Source organism: Pongo abelii, chromosome 19 (assembly GCF_028885655.2).
Source record: "Pongo abelii isolate AG06213 chromosome 19, NHGRI_mPonAbe1-v2.0_pri, whole genome shotgun sequence".
In the NCBI taxonomy this organism is placed as follows: Eukaryota; Metazoa; Chordata; class Mammalia; order Primates; family Hominidae; genus Pongo; species Pongo abelii.
This window is the reverse complement of record NC_072004.2, coordinates 82569184-82591790: the sequence shown is the minus strand read 5'-3', so window position 1 is coordinate 82591790 and position 22607 is coordinate 82569184. Positions and strand designations below refer to the sequence as shown.

General features: G+C 39.2%; 1 protein-coding gene across 10 annotated transcripts in view; it reads left to right on the top strand.

Annotated features, from left to right (window-relative positions):
- HELZ (helicase with zinc finger) overlaps positions 1–22607 on the top strand; it is a 174856-nt gene that overhangs the window by 29624 nt on the left and 122625 nt on the right. For 9 of the 10 annotated variants that reach the window (XM_054537298.2, XM_054537296.2, XM_024235035.3 and 6 more), the window contains 5 exons: positions 98–134; positions 12611–12735; positions 14886–14942; positions 20573–20624; positions 22002–22077. In XM_054537298.2, the coding sequence (XP_054393273.2) occupies positions 98–134; positions 12611–12735; positions 14886–14942; positions 20573–20624; positions 22002–22077 (347 nt within the window). Of the gene's footprint in view, positions 1–96; positions 135–12610; positions 12736–14885; positions 14943–20572; positions 20625–22001; positions 22078–22607 lie in introns of those variants that run through there. The other variant, XM_054537299.2, reaches the window with a different exon arrangement.

The window sequence follows — 22607 nt, the reverse complement described above, 5'->3', positions numbered from 1 at the left end:
TTAAACTTTGAAACAAAGCCAAGTTTCCCTTTGACAACATCTCTGTTAAAAGCAGCTCTCGAAATACTTAATTTTATCTTGTATTTTTGTTTTGCAGAAAAATTATGTGCAAGCTGATGAAGATTGTAGACATGGTATGTTTAAAAATGAGACTCGAATTATTGAGTTGAACAATGTTTAAGGTTTGATTTTTTTTTTTTTTTTTTTGGCTAATTTCAAAAGTGATGATAATGTTTGAAAAGGCCACCTTACTGTGGTGGCTAGTGACTGATTTGGATGATGACATTCCCACTAAGCTGGGCATACCTGTGAACATTGCTCTTACTCATGAATGTTTAAGTTCTTGTCATTCCCCTGGGAACATTGATGATATGTCCTTTTAAAGTTTGTGTGAGGCCGGGTGTGGTGGCTCACACCTGTAATCCCAGCACTTTGGGAGGCCGAGGCGGGCAGATCACAAGGTCTGGAGTTTGAGACCAGCCTGGCCAATATGGTGAAACCCCATCTCTACTAAAACTACAAAAATTAGCTGGGCGTGGCGGCACATGCCTGTAGTCCCAGCTACCTGGGAGGCTGAGGCAGGAGAATTGCTTGAACCTGGGAGGCGGAGGTTGCAGTGAGCCGATATCGCAGCACTGCACTCCAGCTTGGGTGACAGAGTGAGACTACGTCTCAAAAAAAAAAAAAAAGTTTGAATAGTTCCAGTCATAAGGGCCAAAGTTTAAGAAACGTAACTCACATTGAATAAAATGTTAAGCTTAGCTAGATACATTGAAAGGATGGGCCTGTCCCTCCTAAAATGTCTTTCCTTCTTGATCAGAAGATCTTTCTTAGAGAGGAGACTAGCTAGAATGCTATTTAGTAATTTTTCCTGTTTTTTTTTTTTTTCCTCTCTCTGAGACAGAGTCTTGCTCTGTCTCCCAGGCTGGAGTGGGGCGGGGTGATCACAGCTCACTGAAGCCTCTACCTTCCAGGCTCAAGCAGTCCTCCTGCTTCAGCCTCCCAAGTAGCTGGGACTACAGATGTGTGCCACCACACCCAGCTGATGTTTTTGTTTTTTGTAGAGATGGTTTTACCATGTTGCCCAGACTGGTCTCTTACTCCTGGGCTCAAGGGATCCGCCTGCCTTGGCCTCCCAAAGTGCTGGGATTACAGGCGTGAGCCACCACACCTGGTCTCCTGTTTCAGGCAGGAAAGTGAAATTAATAAGATTCTTGCTCTTCGAGTACTCATAGGAATCCTTTTCTTTGTGGTTGTTGCTGTTTACTAGAATGAATCTAAGAGTGAGTGGGAGAAGAGTTCACTGTACATTCTCACACACATTTGGTGGAATTGTTTGCAGAGCTCAGTGATTTGAATAATACAATGTTTCATTCATCCAGAATTTGGGGGTAGTGGTGCTGAGGTATTTAACATGAGTTAATTTTTTTTTCCCTGCTTACTCCTTTGTGTTAACATTTTAAAAAGTATTAGGCCGGGCATGGTGGCTCACGCCTGTAATCCCAGCACTTTGGGAGGCCGAGGTGGGTGGATCACTTGAGGTCAGGAGTTCGAAACCAGCCTGGCCAACATGGTGAAACCCCATCTCTACTAAAAATACAGAAATTAGCCAGGCATGGTGGTGCACGCCTGTAATCCCAGCTACTCGGGAGGCTGAGGCAGGCAAATCATTTGATCGAGGCAGAGGCTGCAGTGAGCCAAGAATGTGCTACTGCATTCCAGCCTGGGTGACAGAGTGAGACTCTGTCTCAAAAAAAAAAAAAAGAAAGAAATGTTAACTATGTTTGCTGTAAACCTTACACAACTATATTACATACTCTTGTGGCCATTGAACATCATTTAACCATTCATTAAAGATTCTGTGACCTTTGTTCACCTCGCTTCATAGAATTGTGTGCTTTGAGAGTTAACTAGAAATTAAGAGATATCTAGTAGAATTTTCCTTTAAAAAAAATCCCTGCTATCTATGGGAATTTTAAAATTACAATGAGCAAACAGTAATAAGTCAAATAATATAGAGGAATAATTTATCCTTCCCCCATCTGAAGAAGTTATTGTTATTAGTTTGCTGTATGAGAAAGGTCTTCTGTGCCTTTACAGTGACAAACATAAATGCTTATAATGCATAGAGTTTTTCCTTTAAAAATTAAAAAAGAGTTATAATGTGATCATCACCTAGCACCTTGCTTTGTTACATATCAGTATACCATGAATATTGTTCTAAGTTAATACACTGGCTCCAATTCCTGCTTAATTTTCCATGGCGTGGATGTGCTGCTATTTATTTAACCATTCCCGTATTGATGGGCATTTAGGTGGTTCTAGTTTTCTGGTTTGTCATTGTAAACCATCCTGTAATAAACATATGTTCTTTCTTATTGTTGCCCTTTTTTTTAATAGGATAGTCTTAAAAGTTGGATTTCTGGGTTAAGGAGTATGTACACTTACAATTTTATTTTATTTATTTATTTTTGAGATGGAGTCTCGCTCTGTTATCAGGCTGGAGTGCAGTGGCGCGATCTCAGCTCACTGTGACCTCCATCTCCCAGGTTCAAGCGATTCTCCTGCCTCAGCCTCCCGAGTAGCTGGGACTACAGGCATGCACCAATATGCCCAGCTAATTTTTGTGTTTTTAGTAGAGACAGGGTTTCACCATGTTGGCCAGGATGGTCTGGATCTCTTGACCTCGTGACCTGCCTGCCTTGGCATCCCAAAGTGCTGGGATTATAGGCGTGAGCCACCGCGCCCAGCCTATAATTTTAATAGACACTGTTAGATTAGTTTCAGATGCACACACCCACAGCAATATACGAGGCTGCCCAGTCTCTGTAATCTGTCACTGAAACCTGTCAGTGTTGAAATTTTGCCAATCTCATGTGTGAGCAATAGTTCCTTTTTCTTCAGTTTTCATTGCCCTGAGTGCTAGTGAAATTGATGCAGTCTTGTTGTTTTGGAGATGTACAAACAAAAGTCTTAGAAAGTTCAGTGACTTTGGAAAAGTCATACAAAAGTAAATGCTGAAGGAGCATATGGACAAATGTCGCATTATTCTGTTGTTTTACTTAGCATTTTAAAATTAGGTGCTATTTCACAACTTTTGAATCACGAAAATATAAGTTTAACCAATGCCTAAGATAAAGTTGTCATGAAATGAGTATACTTTTGTGGTATTGGTGGAGTATGGAATGGAATGCAGCTTGGTAATATATTCATACCCTTTGAACCACTAATCTCATTTCTGGGATACTATCCTAAGTCAGTAATCCAAAAGAGAGAAAAAATTGTATGCAGAGTGGTGTTCATTGCAGTGCTGTGTGTAAAAGAGAAAAATAGGTTACCTTCCAGTAAGGAAGGAGTTCATTAGTTACATTCTACACATTCCTTGTTCCCCTTTATGTGATAAGTAAGAGCTTGGAAAATGGTCATTTTTTAAATAAATCCAAAAGCAGTATATCCAGAGTTGTTTATTTGAAATAGACATTTGGAAATATTGGCCAAGATTATACATGTATATTAGTAGTTGTAGAGTTCTGCTGTTACATGTAATTTTTTTCTTTTCAACTTTTAGTAACATTATTTTTGTGTAAGATGAAGTACTGTGGTTAGACAGTAATAAAAAGCAACATGTGAACCTCAGTCTCTGTTAATTATAGTTTTGTAATGCTAAGATGCTTCCAGGGATAGCCGTGGATAGCTCATAGTTTAAGCACTCCAGACCGTTGACTTCTTATGTTTGCATTTTATATACAGTGTAGCCTTTTTTTTTTTTTTTTGAGAAGGCGTCTCTCCCTGTCGCCCAGGTTGGAGTGCAGTGGTGCGATCTTGGCTCACTGCAACCTCTGCCTCCCGGGTTCAAGCAATTCTCCTGCCTCCCCAGTAGCTGGGATTACAGGCACCCGCCATCATGCCCAGCTAATTTTTGTATTTTTGTAGAGATGAGGTTTCACCATGTTGGCCAGGCTGGTCTTGAACTCCTGATCTCAGGTGATCTGCCCGCCTTGGCCTTACAGCATAGTCTTGATGTCTGTTCTCTTACTGTCAGGCTATCAATTTGCATTCCTTGCAACTCTCAACATGCCTCATTGCAGCTACTCTTCCTCTCCACTTGCAGCTTCTGACCTACTGTGGGTTACGAAATCAGACCAGCAGTCTTCATCATGGAATTAAAAAACAGTCTTTTCTTTCCCTTCCCTTCCCTTTCCCCTTCCCTTCCCCTTTTCTTCTTTTTTTGAGATAGAGTTTTGTTCTGTCGCTCAGGCTGGAGTGCAGTGGCATAATCTTGGCTCACTGTAACCTCTACCTTACGGGCTCAAGCAATTCTCCTGCCTCAGCCTCCTGAGTAACTGGGATTACAGGCGCCTGCTACCACGCCCGGCTAATTTTTGTATTTTTAGTAGAGAAGGGGTTTCACCATGTTGGCCAGGCTGGTCTCAAACTCCTGACCTCAAGTGGTCCGCCTGCCTTGGCCTCCCAAAGTGCTGGGATTATAGGCGTTGAGCCACCGTGCCCAGCCCATTATTTCTTTTTTAATATGAAAAATATAAGACATACAGGAAAGTAGAGTAAATGATATAATAAACATTCATAGTCTCAAAACTTTGGTTGAACAACTAATGTTTTGCCATATTTACTTCATTTTTTCTGAAATATTTAAGAATAATTAAAGACATCATGACATTTATCCCTAAATACTTCAGTATGCCTCTCTTAAAAAATAAGATCAAGACTGCATAACCACAATATTATTATTAGCATAATAGAATTGATGTAATTCCCTAATAATTCCCTAACCTATCTAAAGTCCAGTCCATAATCAAATTTACCTGTTTTTCTGTCCCCAAAGTTTTTTCTTTAAATGGCTGATTTGTTTAAACCAGGAACTGATTAAAGGTTATAAAATTTTAAAGTTGGAATTCTGCTTCAATAAGAGTAAACATACTCTGAGTGAGGACTCAAGGGCACCTTTGTAAGTTCCTGGGTTTCGGTTCTAAGTTCATTGTTGTATTCTGGATAGTGAAGATTGCCAAGCCAGCGACCACTGGATAAGTGAGGTAGTTAAGTCACTTTTCATTGTCTGAACATCAGTTGTATTTGGCATAACACAAAAACTTTGATGAAATAATGGTTCTATTTTTGCCTTTCGAATAGTCATTATATACGAAACTTACTTTTTTTTTTTTGAGTCTTGTTCTGTTGCTGGGCTAGAATGCAGTGGCGTGATCACAGCTCACTGCAACCTCTGCCTCCTGGGTTCAAGCGATTCTCCTGCCTCAGCCTCCCAAGTAGCTGGGACTACAGGCATGCGCCACCACGCCCAGCTAATTTTTGTATTTTTAGTAGAGACAGGGTTTCACCATGTTGGCCAGGATGGTCTCCATCTCTTGACCTCGTGATCTGCCTGCCTTGGCCTCCCCAGGTGCTAGGATTACAGGTGTGAGTCACTGCGCCTGGCCATTTTTTTACACTAAAAAAAGAATGAGATAAATGGAGAAAGTAAAATCAAAAGAACATAATCTTATCAACTAAGAGTATTGTACCACTTGTAATATGTAGGTTAAACTTAACCATCATAAACATCAATGAAAATTTTTTATGAGGCTGTAAGATTTGTAAACCCTAGCTGAGAGTTTTGTTAATGTAAGAAGTTATCATTGCAAACAAAGGGGCTTGGGTCATCTACTGATGTTTATTGTTGTGAGACTTGGCTTGTGAAGTAAATGATTCAGTAATCAGCAACCCCTGTTAAAGAGGCTGACTGTTAGAAAAGGCAAATTGATAGGCGATTGGTTGAAACTTCTGTACTCTCTCTGGGGCAGGAAGTGATATCTGTAACTACCTTTCTTCTGAGAAGAATTTGTTTGTTAATTTGGAGATGGCGTGTCATGGTGTCACCCAGGCTGGAAGTAGAGTGGCGCGATTATAGCTCACTACAGCCTTGAAATCCTGAGCTCAAGTGATCCTCCTGCTTCAGCCTCCCCAGTAGCTGGGACAACAAAGTGTGCGCCAGCATAGTTGATTAATTTTTGTTTTGTATTTTTTGTAGAGATGGGGTTTCACTTTGTTGCCCAGGCTGGTCTTGAGTGATCCTGGCTTCAGGTGATCCTCTTGCCTCATCCTCCCAAAGTGTTGGGATTGCAGGTGTGAGCTACTGCACCTGGCCCTCAGAAGAGTTTTGATTATATAGTTTCTATGGTAGTTAAAAATTTTATTGGAAAAAATATTTAGTGAATGGGTTAACAGTATTTATTTAAAATTATCACAGGGTTGGGGGCCCTCTGAAATATGTTATTTAGTCAAATTGTATTATCATTCCAGTTTTACAGATGAGCAAACAGACTTCGTGAGATTAAGTTACTTGCTTAAGAGCACAGAGCCAGTCCAGAGTGGAAGTGTGGTTTTGAACTGAAGTCTTTCTGATCTGAAAGGGCATGTTGCTTTGCTTTATCCTCAACTACTACTTGTGTATACTTCAGCTTTGTTTTGTTTTGTTTTGTTTTTGAGACAGAGTCTCGCTCTGTTGCCCAGGCTGGAGTACAATGGTGTGATCTTGGCTCACTGCAACCTCTGCCTCCTGGGTTAGAGCGATTCTCCTGCCTCAGCTTCCCAAGTAGTTGGGATTACAGGTGCCCACCACCATTCCCGGCTAATTTTTGTATTTTTAGTAGCGACGGGGTTTCACCATGCTGGTCAGGCTGGTCTCGAACTCTTGACCTCAGGCGATCCACCCACCTCGGCCTCCCAAAGGGTTGGGATTACAGGCGTGAGCCGCCGCGTCCGGCCTACTTCAGCATTTTGCAGATGTTTTTATCTCCTTTAGCCTAACAAACTTGGAAAACAGGCACAAAAAGAACTGTATTATTCTAGAAATGAAAAGGATTGTGCCTCAGGATCACTTAAATAATTATAATATTAGTGTGGTGGAGACAAGAATTTCGGTATTTAAGCTCCTGTGCCATATAGTGTTTTTTTTTTTTTAATTCCCCAGGCTTTTAAAATAGAAATGCAGTTCAACAACCAACCTACCTTCTTTCCTTCCTTCCTTCCCTTCCTTCCCTCCCTCCCTTCCTTCCTGCCTTCCTGCCTCTCTTCTTTTCTCTTCCCTTTTCTTTTCTTTTTTTTCTTTGTTTTTGAGACAGAGTTTCACTCTGTCATCCAGGCTGGAGTGCCATGGTGTGATCACAGCTCACCTCAGCTTTGATGACTTTCTGGGGCTCAGGTGATCCTCCCACCCCAGCCTCCCAAGTAGCTGGGACTATAGGCGCATGCCACCACAACCGGCTAATTTTTTTGTGTTTTTTTGTTTTGTTTTTTGTTTTGTAGAAATGGTGTCTTGCCATGTTGCCCAGGCTGGTCTCGAACTGCTGGGCTCAAGCAATCCTCCTGCCTCGGCCTCCGAAAGTGTTGGGATCACATATGTGAACCGCTGCACCCAGCCTTAACAACGTTTCTTAATTCATTGTTAGATCCAGTTCCAAACTATTTTTTTAAAAATTTATATATATATAAGCTTTATGTATTTATTTTAAACTCTTTATTCTGAAATAATTATAGGTTAACAGGAAGTGGCAAAGATAATACAGAGAGGTCCCACGTACGTACCCTTCACCTACTTTCCCCCAGTTATTACATCTTACATAACTCTGGCACCATGTCAAAACAAGGAAATTAACATTAGTACAAGGAATGTGTGTATTCTATGTCATTTTGATCATGTGTAGACTGATTTAACCACCAACACAATTAAGATACAGAACTGCTCCATCATCGTGAAGATCTCCTTTGTGCTGCCTCCTACCTTTTACAATTTTTTTTGAAAAACTTCTTTTTTTGTTGTTTCTTTCTCAGGAAATGTACTATTCCTTTACAGTCACACTCAACCACCCTTCCTTACTACCTTTCCTAACCCTTGGCAACCACTAATATGTTCTTCATCTCCCTAATTTTGCCACTTTGAGAGTGTTATAGAAATGGAATCATATAGCATATGACCTTTTCAGATGGCTTTTTTCCACTCATCATGGTCCTCTTGAGATCCATCCATGCTGTTTTTTGTTTTTGTTTTTGTTTTGAGACAGGGTCTTGCTCTGTCACCCAGACTGGAGTGCAATGGCGTGATCTCAGCTCACTGCAACTTCAGCCTCCTGGGTACAAGCAGTCAGCCTCCCAAGAAGCTAGTATTATGTGTATGCGCCGCCATGCCTGGCTAATTTTTGTATTTTTGGTAGAGATGGGGTTTTGCCATGTTGGCCAGGCTGGTCTCGAACTCCTGGCCTCAGGTGATCCACCTGCCTCAGGCTCCCAAAGTGCTGGGATTATAGGCTCGGCCTTTATTTTCATTTTAAATTCAGTTTCTGAAGTGTTAGTTCTGAGAGCATGATTATATCTAAGCAGTGAGTGATTTTATATCATTACTGACTAAAGGATTTAGTTTGTATGGTAATGAAAAAAATTTTTAGGAAAGTTTTTGGAAAAAATACCTTCATTAGGCTAAGCTCTTTAATAAAACACTTCAGAAGTAACTAAGGATTTGATAAAAGAAATAACCTAGGCTGGGTGTAGTGGTTCACACCTGTAATCCCAGCTCTTGGGGAGGCTGAGGCGAGTGGATCACCTGAGGTCAGGAGTTCGAGACCAGGCTAGCCAACATGGTGAAAACCTGTCTCTACTAAAAATGCAAAAATCAGCCAGGTGTGGTAGCACGTGCGTGTAATACCAGCTACTGGTGACGCTGAGGCAGGAGAGTCACTTGAACCGAGGAGGCAGAGGTTGCAGTGAGCCTAATCATGCCACTGCACTCCAGCCTGGGCGACAAAGTGAGACTCCATCTCAAAAAAAAAAAAAAAAAAGGCCGGGCGTGGTGGCTCATGCCTGTAATCCCAGCACTTTGGGAGGCAGAGGCAGGCGGATCACGTGAGGTCAGGAGTTCGAGACCAGCCTGACCAACATGGAGAACTGCCATCTCTACTAAAAATACAAAATTAACCATGCGTGGTGGCGCATGCCTGTAATCCCAGCTACTTGGGAGGCTGAGGTAGGATAGTCGCTTGAACCTGGGAGGCAGAGGTTACAGTGAGCTGATATTATACCACTGCACTCCAGCCTGGGCAACAAGAGCGAAACTCTGTCTCAAAAAAAAAAAAAAAACCCGGCATGGTGGCTCACGCCTGTAATCCCAGCACTTTGGGAGGCCGAGGCGGGTAGATCACCTGAGGTCGGGAGTTCAAGACCAGCCTGACCAACATGGATAAAGCCCGTCTCTACTAAAAATATAAAATTAGCCAAGTATGGTGGCGCATGCCTGTAATCCCAGCTACTCGGGAGGCTTGAGGCAGGAGAATTGCCTGAACCTGGGTGGCAGAGGCTGTGGTGAGCCAAGATCGCACCATTCCACTCCAGCCTGGGCAACAAGAGTGAAACTCCGTCTCAAAAAAAAAAAAAAAAAAAAAGTCCTAATATGGTCATATTACTGAAAACAGTAGAGAATATGTACTCAACATTTACTATAAGCTTGTTTTAAGATTACTTTCCTTATAGTAGGTAATTCTTTACAAGCAAAGGGAATTGCATTTTAATTGTTAATCCTTGCCTTGTGATAGCCAGAGGCTATGGAACCCCAGCAAAGATGTATTTTGCTAAAACAGTTGAATGAATATTACTCCTTTAAGACTGCTCAGTTTCTAATCCAAAACATTCTAAGTAAGACATATTTCAAGTGTTAGAAAATATCACAAAAAGGATACACAGCGAGCTGACAGAAGTCCTCCTTTGTAACTCCTAGTGAACAGAAAGGAACAATTCAGTTTGAGAACGGTTGTGTGCGCACAGTACACTCTCACACATAGTTGATGGGAAGAGAATTTATCTGCAAGGAGCTGTAACTTTTTTATAATTGTTCAAGATTATATTATTAATGTCATCTCTTTTGGCAAATTCAATTTTTATAGCCGAGACAAGTTTAATAATACAGTAGGCCATACTTTTTTTTTCCCCAAGCTTTTTCAAGGTAATAAGGAACTAGATTGGCAGCATTGCAATTTAATTTTGTTATATGATACAGTAGCAGGAGAGGTTTTTATCTATAGTTATTGACTATTTCTATGCCATAGTTTTTTATGTGGGATCCTCCCATACATAAATTGAATTTCATTTAAGGGAAACAGGAAGAAAGTATGTCAGTACTGCTTCTTGTCTGAAAAAGAGATGGAAAAAAGGGAAACATAAATTTGACAAATATTAAGATATTCATACAGCAATGTAGTGGAAGAAACTTGCAAAATGAGATTCAGCAAATACCTTATACAAAACCAAAGATCTGTGAAACCTGTTTGTAAAATGTTATGTGATTTAATACTCTTTTAAGTATGACATCATCATATGAAGTTGAAATATTCTTAGACTTTTTCATTCCTGCAAACATTTTTCAGCTCTTGACAACTAGTTTCTTAATATCCCAGTTACTAAAAATGAACCAAGATATTTCCTCAGCAGTGCTCAGTACTGCTGTAAAATTTTTAGAAGGGGAAGGTAATATGTAGGGAATTCTTACTTATGCAGGAGACTGCTAGTTACTTTTCTAATTAGCATAATTAATCTTTACCACAACCTTATGAAGTAGCTACTGTCACCTCCATTTGATAGGGGAGGAAATAGGCTTAGCGATGCAACTAATCCATACCTTAGTAGGAGTGTTTTTTTTTTTTTTTTTTTTGAGACAGAGTTTCGCTCTTGTCCCCCAGGCTGGAAAGCAGTGGTGCGATCTCGGCTCATTGCAACCTTTGCCTCCTGGGTTCAAGCGGTTCTCCTGCCTCAGCCTCCCGAGTAGCTGGGATTACAGGTGCCTGCCACCATGTCCGCTAATTTTTGTATTTTTAGTAGAGATGGGGTTTCACCATGTTGGCCAGGCTTGTCTTGAACTCCTGACCTCAGGTGATCTGCCCGCCTCGGCCTCCCAAAATGCTGGGATTACAGGCATGAGCCACCACGCCTGGCGAGAGCGTTTTACTTGTATTGTTTCATTTAATCTTTAATGGCAAATTTATACATGTTTGTGTTTTGCAGATGGCCACACTATGGGTCAGAGAGATAAGTAACTTGCCCAAGGTCAGATTTGAAGAGTTTTAGGAATAGTAAGATCTGAGGGAGATGAATACTTACCTTGGAACTTTATAAGACACTCAAGACATTCTTAATGATACCTTATTGGAGTTTTTCACTTGATAACTCCTTATTGGAGTTTCACTAGATAACAGAATTATCTAGTGACTGTTGAATAGATGAGTGATCTGTAATATGGATGGATTGAAACAACAGGTTCGCCCAAACTAAAAATAATTGAATAAAACCCTGTCAAATACAGAGAGACTGCAACTTTCAATTTAGTAATCTGATTCAATAAAAGGTATATGTAAATATTTTTATTATGGCGTTATTTTTAATAGTTAATAATTGGAATTATTATCTTACAAGGGAAGGGTTAAATAAGTTGATGTATCTACTTGATAGAACATTATATAGCCAATAATAAGATCAATATAAGCACTCTGATCACATGGAAAATACTGAATGTGCTGAGGGCAAAAAAGTAGAATACAGACTGGCATGTTGGCATCAGTTACAATCATTGTAAAAATTATGTGAATATTGATCAGAATTGGAGGAGAAAATGAGTAAGTGAAAACTTTGTTGAGTAGTGAGATGATGATGAACTTTTATGTAGAATTTTATTAGTTTTATAATGTTTGTGTAATAAACAATATGAGAAGATATATTCATAACAAAAATATGAACAGATCCAGTGGACTTTATATATATGGTATGTTATACTAAAAAGAAACATTTCCTTGGAAATAATTTTAAAAATAATTTCTAAAATATTTTAGCAAATTATTTTCTTGCAAAGGAAGCTAAAGTATGTACAAACTAATAATAGAACCTTGGACTTAGCAATGCAGAGAAGGATACAGATTGCTGTACTAATTGAACCATTAGCAGTTGCTGTGAGAAATCATCTCAAATGACATGGCATAAAAATGAGTATATTCTGTTTTGTTAGAAACATGATCCTCATGATTGTATTAGATTAAATCTGCAAACCCTTGCAAACAATTTGGGTAGCATTTTCTATGGCCACTGGGCAATTGGATTCTTAGTAAATCTTGTTGGATTTGATAAAGACTAATTCTTAATTGCTTAGGAATATCTAGGTGAGATTTGTAGTTTCTGTTCTTACTCATTTTAATGGCACCCAGTCTTATGTCACTGTAAAAAACGTGAGAACTTTATTCAGCTAAGTCTGCAATTTAAAAGCCCTCATTTACCCAGAATTCGTAGGTTGAACAGTATTTTTCCCTCAAGAGCTTAAGGATTGATTCTTCCTGTGATTTTGATCTCAACTGGTTTTAAGTTTGGTATGTCTATTGCCACATGTTTTTTCTTGTTCTTATATGCCTGTTTTGGACAGAACAGAAACACCACTGCTTCCCTCTAGAGTATTTGAAGTTATTCTTTTAGCATATAAAAAGCCATGCTTGTGATAGTGTGTTAATACTATAATCAAGAAAAATGTGCATTAAATGTCATATGGTTAATGATGGCTGTTCTTTCATGGCAGTGCTGGGAGAAGGACTGGCCAAGGGAGAGGATGCCTTTCGGGCAGTGCTTTGCTGCATGCAGCTGAAAGGGAAGCTCCAACCTGTATCTGCCATTCTTGCCAAGTCACTGACAGGAGAGTCCCTGGTATGTTGATAAGCTCTAATTTTGTATGCCTGAAAACAAATTTTTATTTGATTCCTTAGGTATATTTTGGGGAAAAAAAGTGTATCTTTTTTTCTCTTAGTTCTTCCTATTAGAAAGCAAAATTCATGAGTATCCTGAGATATAGTACCTGTTTTTCTTTTCTTTCTTTTCTTTTCTTTCTTTTTTTTTTTTTTTTTTGAGACAAGGTCTCAGTCTGTTGTCTAGGCTGAGTAAAGTGGTGTGATCACTGCACACTGCAGCTTCAACCTCCTGGGCTCAAGTGATCCTCCTGCCTCAGCCTCCTGAGTAGCTGGGACTACAGATGCGCACTACCATCCCTGCTAATTTTTGACTTTTTGTAGAGACGAGGTCTCATCATGTTGCCCAGGCTGGTCTTGAACTCCTGGGCTCAAAAAATCCTCCCTCCTTGGCCTCCCAAAGTGCTGGGATTATAGGTGTGAGCCCCTGCTCTTTTTTTGAGACCAAAATGATGTTTAATTATTAATTCTTGTAGTTTGTGATTATATATAAGAACTGTAGATACTTTAAAATAATTTAGGTTAACTAAGTGATTTTCTTTGAAGATATGATTTAACAGAGCCTGAGTTTTAAAATGCTGACGTGGACATATGATCTCATAGGGTTCTTAAATTCAACAATTTATTTCATAAAATGTTTAAATCTATCTAAACTAAGTAATAAGTGCTTCTGTTTCTGTTTGTATGTGTGTAAGTAATATCCATAACCACTCTGATGGAACTAGCTAACTCTATTCAGACTTTACAATCAATTTTGTAAATATAGCGTTTGATTTTTTTAAGTTACGGAGTCTTGCTGTATTGCTGAGGCTGGAGTGCAGTGGCTATTCACGGGGGGTGATCATAGTGTGCTACAGCTTGGAACTCTTGGGCTCAAGTGATCCTGTTTCAGCCTCCTCAGTAGCTAGGGCAATAGGCATGTGCCACTGTGCTCAGCACTGTATTTAATTTTTTGGCTTTTTTTGGTTGAGATAGTTGAAAGGCTACTTTTTGAAACTTTGGAATTGATAATCTATAGAAAGTGGAAGAAAAGAGCTATAACCTTTTTTTTTTTAACCAATTCGTAACTTAATTTTTTTTTAACCAATTCGTTGATAATTTTCAAGAATCATAATGAAAAACAGTGAAAGCAAGAAAGTATATGTATACTTTGCTCTGCTGTGTGAATTCCCTGTATCTTACCTATTCTTCTGAATTGATATAGATGATAAAATTATGGGGCAGATTTGTGCTTTTACTTCAAATATTAAATAAATATATTTGGTTAAAAAAAAAGAAGTTAGGAAAGTACTTGGTATATTGTTGAGTGTAATGTATTGGCCCATCTCGGGATAATTATTTTCTAAGGAATTATTGTGCCGTGAATTGTTTAATTATGTTTAAGTTTAGCAGTGTCTTTTGATTTCACCAGATTCATAAATGAACTTAAAAGCTAAAATGTATTAGCATAGAAAAATTATATAGCTATTTAGTTCCAAGTAGATGATAAAGGAATATATCTCTTTTTTGTTATTAAGATTATCATTAAAGGGATTTCTGTATAAGTTAAGTATATTACAGTTTTACCTATTGTTTTTAAATTTAAAACTAGTAAAGAGTAATTTGCTTTTAAATCTCAAATGAAATTGAGATTTCAGAAGAGTGAGTATTTTCCTTTTATTAAAGAGCCATTTTTAAAGTGGTGTGATCAGCTTATATGAATCTTCCTGAATCATGGCTGGGTTCACCATTTTGTACATACAGACTTATTAATCTTAGGAAAAAGGTTAAAAACAGCTATAGGTTGGTTGTTTTCCTTTTCATTTATGCTATCTTGTTCTGTGGGGGTACCTCTTGTTAATTTTCTTGAGTTAATTTTAATTCATGTAAGGTGAATACAGTGATTTTACTTACCAGAAAAGGCATTCTGTATAGTTTTTCCTGTTAACCTTTTAAACTTTTCTCATAGATGTGTTGCTTTATTATCATCGTTAATGGTAGTAGTGATGAGGGATGAGGATAACATTGTTTTTTACAAATAAACTTCAGAAACAACAGAGGAATTGAGCTAAGTTGCCATAGTAAAGAACTAATATACTAATTGGTTTTTCTCTTTTTTATTGACCCTTTCAGAATGGGATGGTAACAAAGGATTTGACAAGACTAAAAACACTTCTCTCAGAAACAGAGGTAAGGCCATTTCAGTGGATCTGTTTGGAAGAGTTTGACTCAATCTGTCTAGTAAGCATTATGTATTAAAATTTGGAAAACTATTGCGGCATCAGCCAGAAGGCAAGGCTGTGAAGGTGGGGCAGTGGGACTGCCAGCCTTCCCTCATAACCCCCGTAACCCACAGTTCCATCCTGGGAACGCTGCTTCTCCACATGTATCCTCTGTGTGCCAGGGCTTCTCTTCTGTCCCTAGTGGACAGAACTGGTATCTTATTAGCTGTCTCTGGACAACAAATGGGAAGATGATTGGGAAATTTTAGTTTTTAACTACTTCTGGCTACTAGAAAATGAAGTGCTCTCATTAAAAATGAGATATCCTCAAGCCTTATTTATTATTTATTATTTGTTTATTTGAGACGGGGTCTCGCTCTGTTACCCAGGTTGGAGTGCAGTGGCGTGATCACAGCTCACTGCAACCTCGACCTCCCTCGGCTCAGGTGATCCTCCCACCTCAGCCTCCTGAGTAGCTGGAACTATAGACACACTCCACCATCTGGCTAATTTTTTTATTTTTAATTTTTGGTAGAGATGGAGTTTTGCCATGTTGCCCAGGCTGGTCTCCTGGGCTCAAGTGATCCGTCTGCCTCTGCCTCCCAAAGTGCTGGGATTATAGGCATGAGCTACCACACCAGGCCTTCTTTTTGTCTTTTTTAAAGCACCTGATGGAAGTCTGTGACTTAAGGACTGTCTTTAAGGAATGTGTTTAGGAGACGGAAATAATGTGTATGAGGATAAATAGTGAACAAAAAAGTACTCCAGTGAAGGACTTGGAGAACACATGGAAGGTCAGGGACAACAGTGGCATATAAAAGGCCCTGAGGTTTGTAAGTCTCAAATTTCTCTTCTTCATATAGGCATATAAAAGTATTTTTATTTTTAGATGTCCTATTTAAAAAATAGCCATTTTGTCAGCTTTTGTCATAAATAAAAGCCCACGTACAGTGATTAATTGGCTTATTTATTCAAGAATTGAGCACTTCCTACGTGCTAGGTACTGTGCTTGTTGCTGGGGATACGGCACTGAACATGGTTCTTGTCCTCTTGGAGGTTGAAGTTTTAGGAAGGAGATAGACAACAAGTAAATAAATTAAACAACTAAGTGTAATTCACAGAGAGGTAGGTGGTATGAGGGAAAAGAATGAACTCTTCTGCTGGAAAAATCACTGGATTTGGTGGCCAAGGACTGAGACAGTTAAACCAAGAGCTGAGAGTTGAGAAGGTGCTTGTCTCACGGAGAGTGAGATGGAGGGCGCTTCAGACAGACAGAGGGTATGTGCAGAGATCCTGGTGTCAACTTTGACCTCCTGTGGGTTCCTTTCCATTCCAAATGTAGTAATGTATCCCAGTTCATACCAAAAAAACAGCAAAGAAGGTGGTTACCATGGTTTATACAAGCTGGAAAAAATAACTGTTTTGCTACTATTAGGCTTTTTCTTCTAAATTTCATTTTCTTTGTCTTATGTTGCCTGATTGTGAATCAACCGAGAATCAGTAAGCTCTCACTAACTTCAAAGCCATATGTATATATAGGTATTAGGTTGGTACAAAAGTAATTGGAGTTTTTGCCTTTGAAAGTAATGGCAAAACAGGCCTGGTGCAGTGGTTCACGCTTATAATCCCAGCACTTTGGGAGGCCAAGGAGGGCAGATCACTTGAGGTCGGGAGTTTGAGACCAGCCTGACCAATATGTTGAAACCCTGTCTCTACTAAAAATACAAAAATTAGTCAGGCACGGTGGCAGGCGCCTGTAATCCCAGCTACTCGGGAGGCTGAGGTAGGAGAATGGCTTGAACCCAGGAGGCGGAAGTTGCAGTGAGCCGAGATTGCACCACCGTATTCCAGCCTGGGTGACAGAGTGAGACTCTGTCTCAAAAAAAAAAAAGGTAATGGCAAAATCGCAATTACTTTTGCACCAACCTAATAGTGTATATGTAGCCGTTTTAATTTCTAAGAAGTAACAGAAGGCAGTTGTAGATGTTTTAGACTTTTAAAATGACAGCATAAAATGACCTTTCATTTTATTAAGATTTTTGGCTTTGTTCTTCTTTTATTGCCTTAATTGAATTACCAACTTTACATCTGATAATCACATGCAATTTATTTTATTTTTAATGTTTATAATCCTGTTGCATCTAAGGCCACATATATCACTTGACTCTTATTTTGTGACTATACTTTTGGAAGAAGTGACTTAAGTTTTTGTAATTTTTTTTCTATCTAACTAGAGTAGTAGTCTTTTTGGTTAGTGAACTGATATTATTAAAAGATAACCGTTTAGGAAAAGCTAACAAACAATGCTACCCTTATTTATTATTGCACATGATACATTTAAAAATGGCAACAATTTGTTATTTAAAGATTGGGCTAAGCTGGTATTTAACTTGTAAATGCTAATGGATGAGAATAAAGACCTGGAACTCGACTGATTTATGAAAACAAAAACAAGTATTCTTTAGTAAATATTCTTTAGTAACATTTAAAATATCTGATTAATAGATTTGATTCTGAATTTATAGTTCTAGCAGTGTAATCTTTGGCCGTTTTTCCTGAAGGTGTAGGTAAAGACTAATGATGATAAACTGTTGCCTTTTTGTTTTGGAGTATGAGTGCATAAAAAGAGTGTTTAAAAAACAAACACAACACTTTGGAACCTAAAAGCCAGGACTGCTAAATACTTAGCCAGGCTGAGTGCCTTACTTTACCAGTTCTCTGCTGAGCATGTGCTGCTCCCCAGATCCCCAGGAGACCTAGAGCTCAGTGTCAGCACAGGCCCGTGCGGGTTGTCACTGATTCTTACAGGCGCTGACTGCTGAAATGCACTGTGTGGTGTTCTCTCCAACATTTATACGTGTTTTAGGCTTTATTTTATGACCAAAACATTTTAATAATGTTTATCAAACATTTTTATTCCCATTATTTTTCTTGCACATTTGATAAATTTATTTTGATAGGTTTTAAAAAGGAGATACTTTAAAATTTTCCTACTTGCAGGTAATTTTTAGCCTATCTATTTTTATATGTTATGTAAATAGAATCATTTGAAGGGCTAGTTTGTGACAGTGGCACATGGACCTTGCTTGGAGAATTTAAAGAGATCTTTTAATGGCTTTTTTTTTTTTTTTGGCAGCATAGAATGCTAATAATATGAATAATTACTCCTGATTTGTTAATCTGTGTATTCTTATATTCAGCCCTTCATTTTACAAAAAGAATGCGTTGCTTTTTAAAAACTCCTTAGTAAGCACTTTACTGATAATCAGAAGGCATTTTCCTCTGGAAACAGTATTACAGAGTTTAGTTCAAGCCCAACCTAAAAAGTACAATTTAATCAACCACATATAAATTATAGTGATAGTATTGTTTCAGTTATGACTCGTTAGCATTCATGACATTCTTTCTATGGTACAAGATATTCCAGATTTCATCTTGGGATACTGTTTACTCGTTCTGATTCAGTTTAACATTTACTGAGCACCTGTGCTGTTCAAGGCTCTGGAAAGCTGAGATGTCCATGAAAAGCAATCTGGCAGGTCAGTCAGAGATGCACACAGCTAATGTGCACACAGGGCAGCCTGTGGTCAGTAAGTGCTATCACAAAATACAGGCAGGGAAAGGGGAAAACTCTGCAGGGAAATCAGGGGGGCAGAAGTGTGAGAACTGAGTTTAAAGGATAGGGATAGCTAAGTATATTGGTCTGTTTTCATGCTGCTAATAAAGACATACTTGAGACTGGGCAATTTACAAAAGAAAGAGGTTTAATGGACTCACAGTTCCATGTGGCTGGGGAGGGCTCACAATCATAGCAGAAGGCGAAAGGCACATCTCACATGGCGGCAGACAAGAGAAGAATGAGAGCCAAGTGAAAGGGGTTTCCCCTTATAAAACCATTAGATGTTATCAGACTTACTACCACAAGAATGATATGGGGGAAATTGCCCCCATGATTCAGTTATCTCCCACTGGGTCCCTCCCACAACACGAGGGAATTATGGGAGCTACAATTCAAGATGAGATTTGGGTGGGGACACAGCCAAAGCATATCACTTAGTAAAGACCCACAGGTGACTGGATATAAGGCAAGATTGGCAAGCTGTCAGTTGGTTCAGGGATAAATGAGACAAGCGGTAATGAGGGCTTTACCTAGGACAGTGGCAGTGGGAGGAGAGAATGTAAGAGAGATAAGAGACCTTCTAGACCTGTTTGGACAAGATTTGGAGAATATTGAGAGCAGGATAGAAGAGGGAGGAGTTCAAGATGGCTTTAAAAATTTCAGCTTGGCTCTCTTTGGGTAAGAAGAATCCGTTAACTTGTGATAAGGAACACTGAAGAAGGATCAACTTTGGGATAAAGTTGATGAATTTTGCTTTGGGCCCATTGCATTTAAAGTGCTTAGGTAAATCATCCATTTATCCATCCACCCACCCACCCAACCACCCACCCATGCTCCCATCCACCCACCCATGCACCCATCCATCCATCCATCCATCCATCCATCCATCCATCCATCCAACTAACCAACCATCTATCTGTTTATCCACCCACCCACTCATCCAACATTTACTGAGCACCCATTATTATGTTCCAGATACTTTGAGAGGTGCAAGAATATAGAAAGGCGATTACAGACTGCTGACAGCAGATGTGTATATAGTTGAGAACGATCCAGCATTTAAAATACTAGAGAATAGTTTAGAAAAAGTGCTATGGTTGGCGCTTTGTTGAAATTGGAGGTGTAGAACTTAGGGTAAAGTTAGAGCCAAATGCGCAGATTGGTGATTTATCTGAGGATGTTAGAGTGAATGGATCCCTAGCCTTGGACTCCTCTGTGGGAGAAGGGCTCATCTCAGAGTGAGTGGGGTACCTGGCAGGAAGTGCTCCCAGGCTCCAAAGTGGTAGCATGCCATTAGCTGCAAGAAAAAGGAACCTCTAGTCGGGCGTGGTGGCTCATGCCTATAATTCTAGCACTTTAGGAGGCCGAGGCGGGCGGATCACCTGAGGTCAGGAGTTGGAGACCAGCCTGGCCAACATGGTGAAACCCCGTCTCTACTAAAAATACAAAAATTAGGCGTGGTGGTGGGCATCTGTAATCCCAGCTACTCAGGAGGTTGAGGCAGGAGAATCACTTGTACCTGGGGGGTGGAGGTTGCAGTGAGCTGAGATTGCGCCACTTCACTCCAGCCTGGACGAAAGAGCAAGACTTTGTCTCAAAAAAAAAAAAAAAAAAGGAAAAGAAACCTCTGTAATCAGACATTTTCTAGGTGTTATGAAGAGGAGAGTAAAGTGAATAAGTGGATGGAAGGTGCTACCCTGTGAGGATCAGGACTGGGGACTTGGACTTCTGCTGCCAGCTAATTTCTATGTAGGAGGTCTCTATCAGCTTCCTTAATGAGAGCCTCACAAATATATGTTTTCCATATTTAATTATAGTTTAACATAGAAGAAGACAAAAATCATTGGCAACATATTAATGTTATTAAAAATTTCTGAGTATTCCAACTTCACCTTTGTTTTAATGTTGAAAATGTTCAAGTTTAGTTCAGCATCAACGTTACTCTTGTTTAAAAAATTCTTTCATTTGGAAAATTGCAGACAGCAACTAGTAACGCCCTTTCTGGATATCACGTGGAAGACTTAGATGAGGGTAAGTGCCAAATGCTGTGTAACTTCTGGTAGCTGGGAATAAGGGCTTTGCTTTTATTAATTTTTGGGAGAAAATTTGCTGAGTTACAGTACATATAAGTGGAGATGTAGGAGAGAATATAAGATTTTAATTTTAAGAAGTAGGTGTAGATGAAAGCAATTTTCATCCTGGCACCTTTTCATAGAATAATGGAGTAATGGAGGTAGGAGGTAACTTCAGAGGTCATTTAGTTTATTTTCTTGCCTCCATGTAGGACTAAATTTAAACATCATTCTTAACAATCTATAGAGGGAAGACTTTTCTTCTCTCTCTGTCCTAATATAGTACAGTTATTACTTTTTGGAAGTTTTGATCTGTAAGCTGAGTTGTTCCTGCCCTAATGAAACTCTGTGATCTCGTCTCCTCTCACCAGAGGAAAGGGAAAAGATGAACATTCATTGAGTGCCTGCTGAATGCTGTGTACTATGGGCATTGGCTTTCACAAAACATGTACTGACTTCTTAGAGTCCTTTTTCATCTTTTTGACAGGTGATGAAACTGACATTAAGGTTTATGAGTTGCCCCAAAGTCACACAGCTGGTATAGAGATGAAGCACAGCTTTAAACTCAACCTGGCTGAATATCTTTCTTTTCCTTTTCTGGGGGGCATAGTGACTTGTGAGGGAGTAGAAAATGGCTATAAGTTCCTTGAAACTTGTTGCTGCTCAACCTCTATAAAGCTCTAGCCTTTTTTTCTCATTATCCTTATTTTCCCTGGTTTATTTGGAAACTCTTATCCAAACAAATCAAAGCTCATTGTATTCACAAGTAAGTAAATACTATGTTTTTAGCTCCTATCTCAGAATTCAACTTTGAACTTTATTTCAATTATAAAAAAGGATTATATTCTACAGTGACATGTGTCACACAAATCCTAAGGAACATGGATGATAATGTGATAACGTGGAACTTCTCACTATGCAGTAGTGGAATTTGTTATGTAAGCTTTCCTTCCAGGATACAATGATTTTTTTCATTCCTGAAGGAATTCCTGCTAGACAAACATCCCATGCCTAAGAAATGACAAGTATGCCAGCCACCCGCCTTGTGTTGTTAGGGAAGAGATTGCACTGGAAACCTGTCCACCAGTTGCTAGGACAGAGTCAGAGTCACCAGCTTGATTTTTAACTAACTGCTGGGAAACTGCCTCCTCAGTGATTCCTATATTTTATGTAGTTGATTGGTAGATTACTTTTTGGTAGAGGCAAGTATGTCATGTTCTTTTTTACATCATATGGGATGATGTATATGGAGGGATTGTAGTATTTCTTACACATTAAAATATCGGAATTACTGGCTAGCCTCAAATGATAAGACTATATCCTAATTACTCCCTAGGGTCTTGTAATGGTTGGCATTTCCGCCCACCACCTAGGGGAATCACAAGCAGCGAGGAATATACTTTGTGTAAAAGGTAATGTGATTTTTTTTGTTTTTAAGCAATGATATCTCTTGTTGAAAGGACAGATAATTTTCCTTATCTAATGGAGTAAAATGGTTTATTTTCAATTTGAAACAGAAGCCATAAAGATCATTATCATTAAGTAATAAAGGTCAAAACTATATTGATGAGTTGTCTTCCTTTAATTCTAAACAATGATCTAAATGCAGGTTGTTAAGACTGTTCAGTAGTCTTTTATTTTTTATCTTTTTTTTTTTTTTTTTTTTTTTGAGAGAGAGTCTCGCCCTATTGCCCAGGCTAGAATGCAGTGGCACAATCTTGGCTCACGGCAACCTCTGCCTCCTGGGTTTAAGCGATTCTCCTGTCTCAGCCTCCTGAGTAGCTGGGACTACAGGCGTGTGCCACGACACTGGCTAATTTTTTGTATGTTTGGTAGAGACAGGGTTTCACTATGTTGGCCAGGCTGGTCTTGAACTCCTGATCTTGTGATCTGCCCACTTTGGCCTCCCAAAGTGCTGGGATTACAGGCGTGACCCACTGTG